Source organism: Sus scrofa, chromosome 6 (genome assembly GCF_000003025.6).
Source record: "Sus scrofa isolate TJ Tabasco breed Duroc chromosome 6, Sscrofa11.1, whole genome shotgun sequence".
Classification (NCBI taxonomy): domain Eukaryota; kingdom Metazoa; phylum Chordata; class Mammalia; order Artiodactyla; family Suidae; genus Sus; species Sus scrofa.
The window spans coordinates 153,917,540-153,937,340 of NC_010448.4; the positions used below are offsets into that span (position 1 = coordinate 153,917,540).

At 35.6% G+C, this 19,801-nt stretch overlaps 1 protein-coding gene across 5 annotated transcripts in view; it reads left to right on the plus strand.

Moving 5' to 3' along the window:
- Positions 1 to 19,801, plus strand: part of OMA1 (OMA1 zinc metallopeptidase) — a 68,063-nt gene that overhangs the window by 35,142 nt on the left and 13,120 nt on the right. For all 5 annotated transcript variants that reach the window (XR_002345172.1, XM_003356445.4, XM_013999356.2 and 2 more), the window contains exon 8: positions 14,942 to 15,091. Coding sequence is in view for 4 of the 5 variants with exons in the window: in XM_003356445.4 (XP_003356493.1) it covers positions 14,942 to 15,091 (150 nt within the window). In the remaining variant the exon portion in view is untranslated. The remainder of the gene's footprint in view (positions 1 to 14,941; positions 15,092 to 19,801) is intronic.

Below are 19,801 nucleotides of genomic sequence, written 5' to 3' on the forward strand. Positions count from 1 at the left end.
TATAAAATAGTGAAAGATGCCTCATTTCTCCTCTTTTTAGAGTATATAAAATAAAATAGTTTTGATACGTCAAAGTTTTATCCTTTTTCAGTTAGAGGGATGGGCACATAGTGAGAATGCTTTAACTGAAACCATCCCAAGAAACTATCACATTTAGTTGGAAAAGAGCAGTTTTTAATTATTGCCTGAAAAAATGTTGTTTAGACAAGAAGTGTGTTAGAAGGTAAAGTGAGCTTTAACAAGTGATGCCACCAGTGGTATTAGGAAAATGAGCCTGTAAAGGTGAGAGACTGAGGTAGACCAGTTTCCTGGTTGATGATGACGACAGCGATAACAATGGTGCTAATGACACTGAGGATGGTTTTGACAACAACAGTAGTAGTTAATGATTCATCGTGTGCTGCACATGTTCCGAGTGTTTAAAATACGCTAACTCTTTTCATCTTTATAGCAAACCTGTGAAGTATAGGTATGTTATTATCCTCATTTTACTGATGAAACTGAGGGATAGAGAAAACAAGTAACTTGTCAAAGGGCTCCCAGAGAGTAAGATTTTTCACTCCCAGGATGATGATTTTTACATTCATTTCTAAAGTAAAACTTTCTATAATACTTTAATCTGGTAGAAACAAGTTTGACCTTCTGCAGTATTGCCCCTAAGAGGACCATTTTTATATCTGCTTTAGTTTGTTTAAATCTCATTTTATTTTGAGGTTTTTAAATTAACTTTTTATTAGAGTCTAGTTGATGTACAGTATTGTGTCATGTTTCTTCTGTACAGCATAGCGACCTGTCATACATGTATAAATATACATGTAAAATTTTTATTGGAGTTGATTTACAATGTTGTGTTAGTTTCAGGTGTATAGCAAAGTGAATCAGTTATACATACACATATATCTATTCCTTTTCAGAGTCTTTTATTAGTTATTATAGAATATTGAGTAGATTTCCCTGTTCTATAAAGTAGGTCCTTGTTAACTTACCTATTTTATATATAGTAGTGTGAAAATATTAATCCCAGCCTCCTAATTTATCCCTCCCTCCTAATGTTACCCCTTTGGTAGCTATAAGTTTGGTTTCTAAATCTTTGAGTCTGTTTCTGTTTTGTAAGTTCTTTTATATAGTTTTTTAATTACATTCCACATATTAGTTATCTCATATGGTATTTGTCTTTCTCTGTCTGACTTATTTAACTTAGTATGATAATTTCTGTGTCCACCCATGTTGCTGCAAATGGCATTATTTCGTTCTTTTTTGTGGCTGAGTAATATTCCATTGTATATATGTACCATTTCTTCTTTATCCATTTGTCTATTGATGGACATTTAAGTTGCTTCCATGCTTTGGCTATTGTAAACAGTGATTCAGTGGACATTGGGGTGCATGCATCTTTTTGAATTTTGGTGTTCTCTAGATAGAGGCCCAAGAGTGGGATTGCTAGATCATGTGGTAGTTCTATATTAAGTTTTTTAAGGAACCTTCATACTGTTCTCCATCTTGCATTCCCACCAACAGTGTGGGAGGGTTCCCTTTTCTCCACACCTCTCCAGCATTTATTATATGTAGATTTTGTGATGATGGACATTCCGCCTGGTGTGAGGTGATATCTCATTACAGTTTTGATTTGTATTTCTCTAATAATTAGTGATATTGAGCATCATTTCATGTGCTTTTTGGCCATCTGTCTTCTTTGGAGAAATGTTTGTTTAGATCTTCTGACAATTTTTAAAAATTTTTTTTTAGTATAAAGCTATATGAGCTATTTTTATATTTTGAGAGTAATCCCTTGTTGATCACTTCATTTGCAAATATTTTCTACCAGTCTATGGGGTGTCTTTTTGTTTTGTTTATAGTTTCCTTTGCTGTGAAAGTGCTTTTAGGTTTAATTAAGTCCCATTGGTTTATTTTTGTTTTTATTTTCATTACTCTAGGAGGTAGGTCAGAAAATATATTGCTACAATTTGTGTCATGTTTTTTGCCTATGTTTTCCTCTGAGAGTTTTATATTATCCAGTCTTATGTTTAGGTCTTTAATTCATTTTGAGTTTATTTTTGTGTATGGTGTTAGAGAGTGTTCAATATCATTCTTTTACGTGTAGCTGCCCAGTTTTTCCAGCATCACTTTTTGAAGAAACTGTCTTTTCTGCATTGTGTATTCTTGTCTCCTTTGTCGTCATAGGGTGTAGATTTATTTTTGGCCTTTTTATGCTGTTCCACTGATCTGTATTTCTGTTTTTATGTTGGTATCATACTGCTTTGATGATTGTAGCTTTGTAGTGAAGTCAGGAGGCTGATTCCTCCAGTTCTTTTTTTTCCCTGAAGATTGCTGTTCAGGGTATTTTGTGTTTCCATAGACTCTCAAGCCATTATATGAAGCCACCATCACTCTAATACCAGACAAAGACACCACAAAAAAAGAAAATTATAGGCCAGTAGCACTGATGATCATAGATGGAAAAATCCTCAACAAAATATCAGCCAGTTGAATATAATGATACATCAAAAGGATTCTGTACCATGATCAAGTGGGATTTATCCCAGATGTGCAAGGATTTTTCAATATCCACAAATCAGTTAATATTATACACTACATTAACAAACTAGAGAATAAAAACTATATGATAATTTTTACAAAATTCAACATCCATTTATGATAAAAAAAAAAACTCTCCAGAAAGTGAGCATAGAAAGAACCTACCTCCACATAATAAAGCCCTTATATGACAAATCTACAGCTAACATCATTCTCAGTGGTGAAAAGCTGGAAGCATTTCTGCTAAGATCAGGAACAAAACAAGGACAAGACACTCTCACCATTTTATTCAACACGGTTTTGGAAATCCTAGCTATGGCAGTCAGAGAAAAAAAGAAGACATAAAAGGAATCCAAAGGGACAAGAAATAAAATTGTTACTGTTTTCAGATGATATGATACAATACCCAGAAAATCCTAAAGATGTTACCAGAAAACTCTTAGAGCTCATGAATGAATTCAGTAACGTTGCAGGATATGAAATTAATACATAGAAATCTCTTGCATTCCTATACACTAAGAATGAAAGATCAGAAAAAGAAATTAAGGAAATAATTCCATTTACGTCACATAAAAGAGAGTAAAATACCTAAGGAGGCAAAAGACCTATACTCTGAAAACTGTAAGACACTGATGAAGGAAATCAAATGAAACACAAACAGATGGATAGATATACCATGTTCTTGGATTGGAAGAGTCAGTATTGTCAAAATAACTCTACTGACTAAGGCGATCTACAGATTCAGTGCAAGCCTATAAATGACCAATGACATTTTTCACAGAACTGAAAAATTGTAAAATCTCATTTGAAAATAGCCTCAGTGTGTTCTTCTACCTGTAGGTGTCCAGTTACCCTCTGCCACAGTCCTTTGTAGTATTACCTATTTTTATCTACCACACATCTTTGTGGAATACAGGAGAGAACGCCAGAATGACTGGAACAAGTGTAGGGTGTTAATACCATTCCAAAGAAAAATTTGGAGCTGCTAGTGTCAGAATTTACCTCTTGGATAAGGTGATGGCTGGTGGGAGTTTGGTTGGATAGTCTAGGTGAATGGAAATAGCAAAATTCAGAGACACTTTTCATCTTTGTACTTCTAATGATAATTTTGGCTATAGGTAGGGTCTACTAGGTATAGACCTCATTCCATATTTTTCTCTAACATTGTTTTGACGTTGGGAAAATTTCAAATTACAAGAACAGCTCTTATACTCTTACGAATATCATATACTGCTTAGTTTCCAATTGAATAGTAGCAAATTCTTCATCAGTTAATATGTCTCAGTGCAGATTCCTGCATATTGATATTATAGGCTGAATAAACTAGATCCTTATTTAGTTGTAAATTCATGACATCATCACTTACGACTAGACTGAGGCTCCTGCAATACTCATAGGCCTCTGGTTGCTCACCAGGAGAAAGGAAGAGTAAAAATCATGTCTACCATGTTCTAGATTATGGGCTGGCTACCGTGTAAGAGTTCTCACATTTAAACCCAATGATCCACTGCTTTAATTTCATTTACATTTAAATTTGAGACTCCTGGAGACTAAATTATTGGCCCAGGATTACAGACTCTGGAATTGGTCCCCTTTGGTGTAAATTGTAGCTCTGTCGCTTACTGGCTCTATTACCTTAAGCAAATTTCTTGACCTGTGGGCCTTGGTTTCTTCACCTGATCTGTAAAATGAGCATAATAATAGTATATACCTCATGAGGTTGTTGTGATATATAAATGAGTTAATACTTGGTACATAATGTCATGTAAGTGATTATTAATTAAATAAAATAAATAACTGGTATGTTGAACCCAATCTCCCTGGTTCTAAAACCCCTGGTCTTCCCATTACCTCAACATAATATCTCAAAAAGTATTCCAGGACCCAAGTATTCCAAAAAAACGTATTTTCTTATGTTTCCCTTGGACAGCTGAGGCCATTACTAGATCTGTTTATAAGAGGAAATGTCTAGAAGGTGACCATCCTTCCCTCTTGATGTACTTCCAGACACTTGATAAACACGAATTCCTTACTTTGTCGTAATTTTTATTGAGGCAAGTGAGTTATGCTTGTGATAGCCTAAATATTTATTTTTAAAATTTTGATATCACTTCTTTTTCTTATTGTGGTAGGAACATTAAACATGATATCTGCCCTCCTAACAAACTTTTACTTGTATAATGCAGTACTGTTAACCACAGGCATGATGTTGTACAGCAGATCTTCAGAATTTATTTACCTTGTGTAATCGAAAATTTATGCCTATTGAGTAGCAATTTTCCCTTTCTCCCTACCCTCAGCTCCTGGCAAGCACCATCTGCCTTCTGCTCTATGAGTTTGACTCTTTTAAATACTTCATCCATATAAGTGAAATTGTAAAGTATTTGTCGTTCTGTGACTGGCTTATTTCACTTATGACGAATGTCCTCAAGGTTTATCCACGTTGTTTTGTATGGCAGTATTTCTTTCTTTTTAAAGACTAAGTAATACTCCATTTTGTGCATATGCCACATTTCATTATCCATTTTTAATTAATGAACACACATTATCTCCACTTCTTGATGGTTGTAAATAATGTTGCCAGGAACATAGCAGTGATAATATCTCTTCAAGCTCCTGATTCAGATTCTTTAAGGTAAATATCCATATGTAATAGTTGTATTTTTAATCTTTGAGGAACCTCCATGTATTTTCTATAGTGGCTCTTCTGTTTTACATTTCCACTGATGGTGTTTTAGAGATCCAGTTTCCCCACATCCTTGTCTTGCCAACAGTTACTTTTTTTTTTTTTTTTTGATAATAGATTAATAGGTATCCTGACACATGTGAGGTGACATCTTCTTGTGGTTTTGATTTGCATTATCCTATGATTAATGCTGTTGGCCATTTTTTAATATACCTGTTGGCCATTTTTATATTGTCTTAGAAAAATGTTTATTCAGTCCTTTGCCCATTTTTAATCGGCTATTTGATTTTTGCTGTTGAGTGGTAGGATTTTCTTATATTTTTTGAATATTAACCCCTTATCAAATACATGGATTGCAGATATTTTTCCTATTCTGTAGGTTGTCTTTTACTCTGTTAAGTATTTCCTTTACTATGTGGAAGTCTTTTAGTTTGATGTAGTCCCACAAGTCTCTTTTTGTCTTTGATGCCTGTTCTTTTGATGTCAGATCCAAGAAATTGTGGCCAAGACCAATGTCATTAAACTTTCCCCATATGTTTTCTTCTAGGACTTTCATGGTTTTAAGTTTTATGTTTAAGTTTTTTATTTTGAGTTGATTTTTGTCTGTGGTATAAAAGTAAGGTCCAGTTTCATTCTTGCATGTGGATGTCTAGTTTTGCTAACACCATTTGTTGAAGTGACTATCCTTAGCCCGTTATATATTCATGGCACCCTTGTTGAATATCATTTGCCTGTGTTTGCTTGAATTTGTGTCTGTGCCGTCTATTCTGACCAGTTGTTCTATATGTCTGTCTTTATGCCAATAACATTATGTTTTAATTACTGTAGTTTTGTATTATATTTTGAAATTAGGAAGTTTGATGAGTCTACCTTTGTTTTTCTTTCTCAAGATTCGTTTGGTTATTTGGGGACTGTTGTGTATGAATTTTAAGATTTTTTTTCTATTTCTGTTAAAAATGCCTTTGGGATTTTGATAGTGATTATATTCTGTAGATTCTTTTGGGTACAGTGGGGATTTTAACAGTATTAATTCTTCCAGTCCGTGAACATGGGCTGTCTTTCCATTTATTTATATTTCCTTTAATTTCTTTTATCAGCATTTTGTACTTTTTATTATACAAATCTTGGAAGTTTATTCCTAAGTATTTTATTATTTTTGATGCTATCATAAGTAGAATTATTTTCTTAATTTCCTTTTTGGATAGTTTGTTTTTGGTGTTTAGAAACACAACTGATTTTTGTATGTTTACTTTTGTATCCTGAAACATTTGTGAATTCATTCTGGCAGTTTTCTTTTGTAACATATTTAGAGTTTTCTTTTTTCCTTTTTTTTCCACAGCTGCACTTGTGACATATGGAGGTTTGGCTGAGGCATACACTATAGCCATGGCACCACCAGATCCAAGCTGAATCTGGCACAGCTGGATCCTTAACCCATTGAGCAATGCCAGGGATCAAACCCACATTCACACAGAGACAATGTTGAGTCCTTAACTTACCGAGCCACAATGGGAACTCCTATTTAGGGTTTTCCACACACAAGACTATGTCATCTGCAGAGATAATTTTACTTCCTTTCTGAGTTGTATGACCTTTTTTCTCCTAATTGCACTTGCTAGGACTTCCAGTACTGTGTTGTATGACCTGTACTGTGTTCCAGTACTGAGTTGTATGACCTTTTTTCTCCATAATTGCACTTGCTAGGACTTCCAGTACTGTGTTGGATAGAAATGTCAAGAGTGAGCATCTTTGTCTTGTTCCTTTTTATTTTTGCTTTTTAGGGCCACACCTGCGGCATGTGGAAGTTCCCAGGCTAGGGGTTGAACTGGAGCCATAGCTGCAGGCCTGCACCACAATCACAGCAACACCAGATCTGAGCTGTGTCTGCGACCTACACCACAGCTCATGGCAAGGCCGGCTCTTTAGCCCGCTGAATGAGGCCAGGGAATGAATCTGCATCCTCATGGATCCTAGTCAGGTTTCTTAAGCACTGAGCTATGAAGGGCACTCCATCTCTGTCTTGTTCTTAGAGGAAAAGCTTTCAGTTTTTCATTGTTAAATATGGTGTTCACTGTTGTTCTTTTTTTTTTTTTTTTTTCCATGTATAGCTTTTATTATGGTAAAGTAATTCCTTCTGTTCCTAGTTTGTTGTTTTGTTTGGTTTTTTTACATTAAAGTGTGTTGAATTAAAAAAATTTTTTTTGCTCTAACTGATATGATCATATTAGTTTTATCCCTCATTCTGTTAGTGAAGTGTATCACACTACTTGGTCTTTGTATGTTGAATTTCCTTGCATCCCAGGGATAGAGCCCACGTGGTCATGATATGCTATTTTTTTAATGTGCTATTGAATTTGGCTTGCTTATATTTTGTTGAGGGATTTTGCATCTATGTTCGTCAGGAATATTGGTCTATAGTTTTCTTAGTGTTTTTGTCTGGCTTTGGTATCAGGGTAATGCTGACCTTGTGAAATGAGTTTGGAAGTGTTACCTCCTGATCATTTTTTTTGGATGAATTTGAGAAGAATTCACATTAATTCTTCTTTAAATGTTTGACAGAATTAACTAATGAAACCTCCTGGTCTAGAATTTTCTTTGTTGAAAGATTTTTTTTTTTTATTACTGATTTAATCTCCTTAGCAGTTTTGGATCTGTTCAGATATTCTGTTTCTTTATGATTTAGTCTCTGTAGGTTGAAAATTTCTAGGATTTATCCATTTCTTCTGATTTATCCAATTTGTTGCCATATAACTATTCACAGTGGTCTCCTAGGATCCTTTTTATTTCTATAGCTTCAATTGTAATGTCTCCTTTTCAATGTGTGATTTGACTGTTTTTTTTCTTAGTCTAGGTAATGGTTTTTCAATTTTGCTTATCTTAAAAAATCATCTCTTAGTTCTTTGATTTTCTTCCTATAGCTTTTCTATCCTCTATTTTGTTTGTTTCTCTTATAATCATTATTCTAACTTCTCTGAACTTTGGGCATAGTTTGGCCTTTTTATACCTCCTTAAGGGGTACATTTAGGTTACTTATTTGAAATCTCTTTTAATGTAAATGTTTATTGCTATAAATTTCTCTCTTAATACTCTTTTTGCTGTAGGTTTTAGTATGTTTTGTATTTTTTTGTTTTGCAGTATCTTGCTCAAGGTATTTTATATTTTTCCTTTGATTCCCTCTTTTACCCATTGGTACTAGGAATGTGTTATTTCATTTGCACACATTTATGAATATTTAGTTTTCCTTTAGGCTGTTGATTTCAAGTTGCATTTCATTGTGGCTGGAAAAGATAGTTGTTTTGTCACCTAACATGAGTTCTATCCTGGAGAATGTTCCGTGTGCTCCTGAGAAATTTTTGAGGCTGAGTGACAGAAAGAAAAAAGATTAGAGTACCCATTGTGGCTCAGTGGGTTAAGGACCCATCATTGTGGGGTTCTATCCCTGGCCTTGCTTGTTCAGTGGGTTAAGGATCTGGGAATTCCACAAGCTGTGGTGTAGGTTGCAGATGTGGCTCAGATATGATGTTACTGTGGCTGTGTCATAGGCCACAGCTGCAACTCTGATTCAGCCCCCAGTCTGGGAACTCCCCTATGCCGCAGATGCAGACATAAAAAGAAAAAATATCCTTTCATCCCTGGGATAAATCCCACTTGATTATGGCTTATGATTTTTTTTTTTAACATTTCATTGGATTTGGTTTGCTAGTATTTGTTGAGGATTTTGGCATTTATGTTCAGTGATATTGGACTGTAATTTTCTTTTTTGAGTGATATCTTTGGTTTTGGTGTCGGGGTGGGGCAGGCTTCATAGAATGATATCAAAAGTTTGTTCTTTCCTCTGCAATTTTTCGGGATAGTTTCAGAAGGATAGGTGTTAACTAGAAGGTCAATTTTATGTTTGGTAGAATTCCCCTGTGAAGCCATCTGGTCCTAGACTTTTGTTTGTTGGGAGTTTTTAAATTATTCAATTTAGTTACTGGTAATTGGTCTGCTTTTCTGTTTCTTCTTGGTTCAGTCCTCAGAGATTGCAACTTTCTAAGAGCTTGTCTATTATATTGATATATCTTCCTAATAGTCTCTTGTGATACTTTTTATTTCTGTGGTGTCAGTTTAACTTCTCTTTTTTTCATTTATGATTTTATTGATTTGGGCCCTCTCCCTTTTTTTTTCTTAATGGGTCTGACTAAAGGTTTATCAATTTCGTTTATCTTTTCAAAGAACAAAGTTTTAGTTTCATTGATCTTTTCTACTTTTTTTTTTTTTTTTAGTTTCTATTTCATTTATTTCTGCTCTTTTTTTTTTTTTTTTTTTGGCTTTTTGGCTTTTTGTCATTTTTTGGGCTGCTCCCGCGGCATATGGAGGTTCCCAGGTTAGGGGTCTAATCGGAGCTGTAGCCACCGGCCTACGCCAGAGCCACAGCAACGCAGGATCCGAGCCGCATCTGAAACCTACACCACAGCTCACAGCAACGCCGGATCGTTAACCCACTGAGCAAGGGTAGGGATCGAACCTGCAGCCTCATGGTTCCTAGTCGGATTTGTTAACCACTGTGCCACAATGGGAACTCCTATTTCTGCTCTATCTTTATGATTCCTTTGCTTTTACTGACTTTGGGTTTTGTTGTTCTTTCTCTAATTCCTTTAGGTGTAGGATTAAGTTGTTTATTTGAGATTTTTCTTGTTTCCTGAGATAAGCTTTTATTGCCATAAACTTCCCACAGCTTTTCCTGTGTCTGATAGGTTTTGGATTGCTGTGTTTTCATTTTCATTTGTCTCTTGGTTTTTTTTTTTTTTTTTTTTGATTTATTCAATGATCCATTGGTTCTTTAGTAGCATATCGCTTAGACTCTCTATTAAGTAGGGAAAAATCAGTAAAACCAAAAACTTGTTCTTTGAAAAGATAAAATTAACAGACCTTGAGCTAGCTGGACTAATCAACTCAAATTACTAAACTCAGAAGTGAAGGTGGGGAGCCTTACTACTGATTATACAGAAATAAAAAGGATTGTAAGAGAGTGCTACACAATTGTATACCAAACAATTGGATAACCTAGATGAAACGGACAAATTTCTAGAAAGGCAAAACCTACCAAGACTAAATCATGAAGAAATAGAAAACCTGGATAAACCTATAATTAGTAATTACATTGAATCAGTAATCAAATATCATTCAGCAGAGAAGAGTCCTGGATCTGACAGCGTCACTGGTGAATGATTTAAAGAATCCTTTTCTAACTTCCCACAAATTTAAAGAAGCAGGAACACTTCCTAACTCATTCTGTGAATACAGTGTAACTTTAATACCAAAGCTAGACTGAGATACCGTATAAGAAAAGAAAGCTATGACTGATATCCCCTATGAACATTGATGTAAAAATTCTCAACAGAAAACTGGCAAATAGGATTCAGCAGCATTTTGAAAGGATTGTATACCATAACTAAGTAGCATTTATCCCTGGAATGCAAGAATAGTTCAACATATAGCATATTACTTTAATCAATTTTTATGTCAACAAAATGAAGGGGAAAAGCCATTTGATTAGCTTAATTGACACAGGATAAGCATTTGACAAAATTCAATACCCTTTCATGATAAGGAACACTCAGCAAAATAAGGGAAGAAAGAAATTACATCACCACAATAAAAACCACATATGAAAAACCCACAGCCGAAAAGGCTGAAAACTTTTCCTTTAGGATCAGGAACGAGGCAAGGATGCCCACTTTCACTTCTATTCAGCATAGTACTGGAAGATTCTAGCCACAGCATGAAAAAGGCATCCAGATTGGAAAGAAAGAAGTAGAATTATCTCTCTTTGCAGATGAAATGATCATATATGGAGAAAACCCTGAAGACCCTGCCAAAAAAAAGGTGTTTAAACTAATAAATGATTTTAAATTTAACAAAGTAGCAGGATATGAAATCACACAAAAATCAGTTGTATTTCTATACATGAACAGTGAACAATTTGAAAAGGAAATTACCAAAATAATTCCATTTACAATAGCATCAACAAGAATAAAAAACTTGGAAATTAACCGGGGAGGAAAAAGACTTGTACAATGAAAACTACAAAAAAATTTCTGGAACAATTTAAAGAATACATAAATGAGTGGAAGAACATATTATGTTCGTTGATTGGAAAACTTAATGTTGATAAACCATCAGCACCCAAACCAATCTACAGATTCAATGTAATCACTATCAAAATTCAATGACTTTTTTTTTTTTTCTGCAGAAATAGTAAAACCCATTCAAAAATCCATATGCAATCTTAAGGGACCTGAATAGACAAAATAATCTTGAAAAAGAACAAAACTAGAGGACTCACACTTCCTGATTTCAAAACTTACTACAGATTTGCAGTAATCAAAAAGTGTAGTATAGACATAAAAGACAAAGATCAATGGAATAGATAAGCCCACAGTAAACCCTCACGCATATGGTCAAATGGTTTTTTTGTCAAGGGTGGAAAATGGGTAAAGGACAGTGTTTCGAGGAAATAGTGCTGGGAAAAACAGGATATCCACATACAAAAGAATGAAGTTGGAACTTTACATAACACTGTATATAAAAGTTAACTTAAAATTTAAGGACCTAAGTATAAAAGACCTAAAACAATAAGACTCTTAGGAAAACACTTAGGACAGAGCTTTACAACATTGGTTTTGGTAATGGTTTCTTAGATATGATCCAAAGGTATAGTTGACAGAAGAAAAATTAGACAAATTGGACTTCATGAAAATAATAAAAAAAAAATTGCCTCAAAAGACACCACCCACATCTCCATCCTGTTGGCAGACACTGAGGCTGAGGGTAACTTTGGTGCCACATGCAATTCTGAGGATGTGGTGCCTCAGAGACTTCCACTCCGTTCCCTGAGGACTCCTTGTGTCTCTCTTGTTCATCTCTCCGTGGTACATGTGGTCTCCTGGCTTAGAGATGCCCAGTTTTCTTTTGTAACGAGCAGGACATTGATGTCAGACTGACTGCAATTCCAGACTCTGTGGTCCACTCAGCAGAACACTCTGAGAGGCTACGGTGGGTGAATCAGACGTCGTTCCTGCCCTCAAAAAGCTCACAAAACAGTAAAAAGAGACTGTCTATTGATTTGTTTACCAATAAGCACAATAAAGTGTTAACTAAGAAACAAACAAAAAAGACACCATCCAAAGAGTTTACTCACAGAATGGGAGGAAATATTTGCAAATCATATATCTGATAAGGAAATAAGATCATTATATAGGGAACTTCTAAAACTGAACAACAACAACAAAACCTGACTCAAAAGTCAACAAAAGACTTGAATAAACATTTCTCCAGAGAAGAAATGTGAATGGCCAATGATAAGCACATGAAAAGAGGTTAACATTGCTAATCATTAGGGAAATGAAAATCAAAACTACAGTGAGATACCACCTCACACTCATTAGGATTACTAGTATCAAAATAGCATGAAATAATAAGTGCTGGCAAAGATGTGAAGGAAATGTGAAGAACTCTTGGGAGTTCCCTGGTGGTCTAGTGCTTAGGATTTGGTGCTTTCATCACTGTGGCCTGGGTTAATTCCCTAGTCTGGGAACTGAGGTCCTACATCAAGTGGTTGCATTGCTGTAGCCACAAAACAAAAACAAACAAACAAACCTACCAAAAAACCCAAAACAAGAAACCAATAGCAACAATAAAAAAATCAGAACTCTTGTACATCGCTGATGGAAATGTAAAATGGCATGGCCACTGTGTAAATTGTATGGTGGTTTTTCAAAAAATTAAAAAATAAAATTACCTATGATCCAGCATTTCCACTCATGGATATATGCCCCAGAGAATTGAAGCCTAGGTTTTGAAAAGATATTTGTACACTCATATTCAAGCAACATTATTCACAATAGCTAATGTAGAAGCAACCTAAATGTCCATTGACTGATGGATGGATAAGAAAAATGTGTTATATACAGCCTAAAAAGAAGGAAATTCTGTAATATGCTGTAACATGGATGAACCTTGAGGATATTATGCAGAGTAAGATAAGTCAGTCACAAAAGGACAAATAACCATGTGATTCCATTTATTTGAAGTCCTTAGAGGTAGTCAAAGTTGTAAAGACAGAATTGTAATGGTGGTTGCCAGGAGCTGTGGTGAGGGAAGAATAGTTATCGTTTAATGGGTATAGAGTTTTAGTTTTACTAGATGAAAAGAGCTATAGGTATAGGTGATGGTTATGGCACCACAATGTGAGTGTGTTCAGTACCACTGAGACACACACTTAAAAATGGTTAGGTGGTAAAATTTATGTTATGTGTATTTTACCACAATAAAAAAGAATTGTATTGCTTTAAACATTGAGTTAAATTTACTTGAATTTCAAATTATTTTTCTTTTCATTTTCCAGTATTTGAAAATGATATTAATGTTTGTGAAAAATAATGTGGCGTGGATCTTGACTACCTAGAGTAGCATATGATGTTCTTTATTTGCGTTTTTAGCTGTTGTCGTTGCACTGTTTTAAGGCCGATAGCATATTCAGACTTTTGACAGCATGTTTCAGTCAATGCAGTGTAATTTTTTTCCTTAATTGTTTTAATCAAGAGTAAAAATATTTGGGAAATTCACTTTTCTCCCAGTCATATTTCATAGAAAAAGTTAAGAAATGTGAAAAAATTGAACAGGCATTTAGTAACACTTACTAAATCACCTTATGTAGGACTTAGAAAATAGTTTACTATAAAAATAACATGCTTAAATGTAGTTCAGAAGTGAAAGTCCACCATTAAACATCCCAGTTATACTCTTAAGGCAGCTACTATTAATGGTTTCTTGGAGTTCCCATCATGGTATAGCAGAAATAAATCTGACTAGGAACTATGAGGTTGCAGGTTCGATCCCTGGCCTTACTCAGTGGGTTAAGGATCCAGAATGAGCTGGGGTGTAGGTTGCAGACTTGGCTTGGATCTAGTGTTGCCGTGGCTGTGGTGTAGGCCGGCAGCTATGGCTCCAGTTGGACCCCTAGCCTGGGAACCTCCATGTGCTGCCAGTGCAGCCCTAAAAAGAAAAAAAAAAAAAAAGAAACAAAAAGAAACAGAAAACTGTTTCTTAAATAGCTTTCCAGACATATTCTTTGCATAAATAAGTGTATGTATATGATGAAATTGTACATATGTATACACAGAGATTATACACCCCCTTTTTAAAAAAGACGCTAATGCTTTTGTAAGGTATTTTAACTGACTTAAATATGTTCTTCAGTAAACTGATTAAGGAAAAGTAGATAAATTGATGTGCACATTGAAAATATAACTGTCTTTATATTTATTTGAGGTCTTCTAATTATTCTAGTGGTATGGATTAAGACTAATTTCTTTAGTATAGTTTAATAACAGATTAGATTTTAAAATCTTTTAATGAAAACAAAAAATTTTAATTTGCATGGAGGAGTTTTGCTCTTGATACATGTTCTTAATATCCATCATATTGAAAACAGTGGGTTGTCTTTGGGAGTGGGATTATTGTGAATGCTGTATAGGGCGAGGAGGGAAGGAGGGTTCTTTTGGGTTTTATAATACCATATTTAAAAATTTTTTAAAAATAAAAGCCATGAGCATGTTCCACTTGTATTAAAATGGTAAAAAAGTATTTTAAAAACATGTAGTGACATAAAGGCAAATTTAAAATAATGTTTTCATAAATAGGCTTACTTTGTGCTTTCATTAATTTTGGCTTCAGGCTTGTGTGGACGTCAGAGCCAGTTCAGTGTTTTGGCAGCAGATGGAATTTGCAGATAGCCTCTATGGTCATGCCAAGCTGCCAGAGTGGTTATCTACACACCCTTCTCATGGCAATCGAGCTGAGTACTTGGATACACTCATACCCCAGGTGAGCTAACGCTATATAAGGCAAGACATTATTTTTACTGTCATTTAGTTTTAACACTGTTGCTTGTGCTTAGAACAAGAGCACTACCCTGTCAACTATTTTGACTGCTCTCAGTTTTCAAAGGATTTGACTGAAAAGTAAATCCTGCTAGTCCACAAGTCTTGAGGAATAGATTGGTGTGTCCAGTGTAATATTTTAAAATTTTAAATGATTTGGTGAAAGTCTAAAACTCAAGGCATATTTTTCAACAGACTGATCATATTTTTTCTGTGTGATATCACTAAAAATACCCATTAATGCTGTTAATGAATGGTGCAAAAATTGGGGGTCAACTGGATATTAATTCTAGTAGGGATTCTGGAATTTGCTTTCTTAGGAGAAAAAAAAATCTCTTTCAGATTAGTTTGCTTTCTGGTTATTTCTTTAAAAAGATAAAATAAAGCATGTACTGTGTGGCTCTTTTTTTTTTTTTTCTGTAGAATTCATTAATGGATCAAGCTGAAGCAGCTTTCTCCCAAGTAGTATTCACTATCTTCTAAAAATATTTTGATTTAACATAATTCACAGTGTTTTCTGTGGTTTCCATACAGGTACAAAATGAATGTCCCACATCTATAAGCCAGGGTACATGCTTTCTTCTATATTACTTGCAATAAATTTTCTGATTGATTATAAAAGCAGGATATTCTTTAGCAATTTAAGAATTTGTTTTGGGCTATTTGCTAAAGGATAACATAATAGATAAAAGTATATTATAAAAGTATCTTTACATATGACTTCAAATTCAGGTTAATAAACATTGAGTACATATTATAAGAAAGGAATGATGTTAAATATGGAGATATAAAAGAAGTAATACATGGTCTTGATACTTTCAGGATACTAAGATAAGTACAAAATGATTTTTAGTATAACAGGAAATATGATTTATCATATGAAACATAAGAAATATTGAGGTATACATTTTGAGGTATAATTTTGCTTCTTTGGGGTAAGATTAATTTATTCATTTAAATGGTCAAAACTTATTAATATTCATTTGTTAATCTACCATTCTGTCTGCATTCTTTTGCTAGGGAATGAGCAAAGAACAAAGCAGTCTCTGTTTTCTTGGAGCTAATATTCTAGTTAGGTAATGCAAATAATAAACAAAAACAAAGATCCATACAGGAGTTCCCTGGTGGCCTCGTGTATTAAGGATCTAGCTTTGTTCACTGCAGCAGCTTGGGTCACTGCTGTGGTGAGTTCAATTCCTGGCCCAGGAACTTAGGCATGATGCAGGTATGGCCAAATAAACAACAAAACCAAACATACATATAGTCTGTCAAGCAGTGATAACCACGTTGAGGGAAAACAAAGCAGGCTAAAGTCAGTAGGGAGGGCTGGGCAGCTGTGCTAGTCTGTGTTGGTTTGTCAAGGAAGGCCACACTGAACAGGATCTGGAATGAAGCCAGGGAGCCAGTCTTGTGGATATCTGGGAAAAGAGTCTTTTAGGCTGAGGAAGCAGCAGATGCCCTGGACTTGAAGTGAGAGTATGCTCAGTGTGTTCAAAGAATAGCCAGGAGGACTTTGAGACTGAATGGAGTAAGAGAGGGGAGCATGGTTGAGATGGAGCAGGAGCTGAACCATGAAGGGTCTTTTGTACGATCATAAGGACTTGACTTTTGTTTCAAGTGATTTGGGAAGCTGAGAGAGGGTTTTGAGCAGAAGAGGGGCTTGATCTGACTCACGCATCTTGCAGTGATCACTGGGGCTCCTGTGTGGAGAGTAGACTGTAGTGGAGCAGAGATGGACTCAGGAGACTATTTAAGCGTCTTGCAATGATCCTGATAAGAGATTCTGGAGGCAGAGCAGAAGGAGAGAACTTGTTAGATTTTGAATATGTTTTGAAAGGAATGATGATAGGATTTGTTGATAATTTGGGCATGTTTTGTGCCTTTTATGAGTAGTGGGGACAGCCAGACAAGGGTTCTTGAGACTATCATAAATATATTCCATTTATACTCTTAATTTGAAGAAAAAACATGTCAGAAAGAAACAGCAGTGAAGTTTACTTGATATAGTCTGTAGCAATTATTCATCCTAAAAGGCAGCACAAGACTGGGACAGTATGTGTTTGGTTAGTACCTGACTTGTGTTGAAGAGCGCTGACTCCGGTCAGTGTTGTCTCAGTGCTCCTAAGCCCAGGGACCGCATACCACCCAGGGAGCCTTCACCTGTCTCCAAAGCTACAGTAGCCACATGGATTTCTCTTGGCATTTCCTTTCTTTGTAATTGTTTCCAGTGAAATTCCAAATATATATGATTTGCTTAAACTGGATAATGAATTCTACCCAACTTTTATCTGAAGCCTGTCCTAAATTCTGAGTTTTTGTTTCATCATCAGATAACTGAGGATCTTGAGAGAAGTAATAAATATGCTTTAGAGAAGTCTTTAAAATAATAATGGCGATCCCGTTGTGGCTCAGTGGAAATGAACCTGAGTAGTATTCATGAGGACGCGGGTTCAATCCCTGGCCTTGCTCAGTGTGTTAAGGATGCAGCATTGTGTTCCTGTGAGCTGCAGTGTAGGTCATAGACGTGGCTGGGATCCTGCATTGCTATGGCTGTGGTATAGGCCAGCAACTGCAGCTCTGATTCAACCCCTAGCCTGGTAACTTCCATATGCTGTGGGTGTGGCCCTAGAAAAGACTAATAATAATGATAGTATTAATATTAATGAGTTGATTAGTGCGTATGAAGAAAAATGGTTGGAGAAACAGATATGTTATTTGGAAACCAATGACAAAAGAAAAAAGAGAGATATTTTTCTTCTAAAAATAAACTATCCTAGTTCAGAAACTTAATTTGAAAGCCTCATATAATTTCTTGTATTTTCCCCCCAAGTGATTAAATTCAATTTGAAAGTAATAAAACTCTACTACAATATTGGGAATAATTCAGTGGGTTGAAGTGAAACTGATAGTTAGTGCAGGAGTATATTGTTAATTAGAATACATAGTCATAATTCAGAGATTGGAATTCCCTACTATCATAGGTCTAATTTCTGTAATGAAAGAAGCAATTCCTCAGGCGATATATAGAGTTATGTGAGTCTGTACTACTAAAGACTAGGTTTTGGGGGTTAGATTTTATTTAAGGTTTTTTCGCACTTAAGTGAGGACAATGTTGTATTCTACTTAAAGCTCCTGTCGTTTGATGTTCTGACAGTGTGCATGAGGCGATGTCCATCTCAAAGGTAGATGGGAACATAGCACCAGAATACAGAGGTATCTACTCAGAGAAGAGGATTTCAGAGTCACCCAAAAAAGGTGATCATTTCAGGAGTCGGATTAGGTGAGCTCCCCTAGAAAGTAAGCAGAGAAAATGATCCCGGACAGCTAACAGGATCATTAGGTGGACTCCACATTTAATTGGTAGGAGGAAGACAGATATTGAAGCAGATCAGGTTTGTAGGAGGAGAAAAGACCAAGAAAATCAGGAAAATAAGATTCTTTGGTTCTATGAGAATGTGAATCTTATTAATTTTGATTTTTTAAAATTTAACTTATTGAAGACACATTTTTTAATCTTTTATATATTAAAGATATATATTTGATTCCTTGAATATTATCACAGAAGTATATTATTTCTTACTGTAGCATATCAACATTTAAGATGTTTTAAATGTATACTTTATGCATTCAACAAATATTTATTACCTGTTATGTGCCAGATTGTAGGTATTGTAGGTGCTGTGAGCAAAAGAGACAAAAAAGCCTGCCCACGTCTTCTGCAGTAAAGGATAACAGATAATGAGTAAAATAAATTAGAAGTGTACAGAATAAATCACCAATATATTGTATGTTAGTAATGAGAGGGAGGAAAATAAAGGAAGAGATATTGTGTGTTAGCTTGGGCTGCCATAACAGAATACCATAAACTGGGTAAGCTTAAACAACAGCAATTCATTTCTTCATAGGTTTGAAGGCTAGAAGTTCAAGATCAAGGTTCTGTCTTAAGCAACAGAAATTCCCTTTTCTCAATTCTGAGGGCTGGAAGTCCAATAATAAGGTCCTGGCTGATTCAGTTTCTGGGGTGTCTCTTCATGGCTGCAGACAGCTGCCTTCTCGCTGTGTCCCATGTGGTAGAGAGTGATTGTACTAGTGTCTCTTCCTCTCTGTTAAGGACACTATGACATCATGAGGGCCCCATCCTCATGACCTCGTCTAAACATAATTACCTCCCCAAAGCCCCATCTTTAAGTACTATCACACTGGAAATTAGAGCTTAGCATATGAATTCGGGGAGGTCACAGTTCATTCCATAGCTGATAGGTAGTGTGTGAGCAGCGGTGGTCATGCACTGGAATAGCTGTTTGAAATGGGGTTGGTCCAAGAACCTTGCACTGAGAGGATGGTATTTGAATAAGACTTGAAATGAGTGAGAGAGTGAGTCACATGGCTGTCTACGAGGAAAAGCCTTCCAGGCAGAGGGCGGAGTGAGTCCAAGTCCCTGAGGCAGGAGTGAGCCTGGTGTAGTCAAGGACCAGCAGGAAACAGGTGTATCTGGATGCAGTAAATGGAGGGGGCGGGTTTTGTTGCCCTGCAGAAAGAAAGGATTTTGGCTTCTGCTTAGATAGGGAACACCAGTGGAGGGTTTTAAGCAGAGAACTGGAAGAGAACGGGGTCTGAATTACGTTTGAAAAGAATGTGATCCACGGCTCCTACA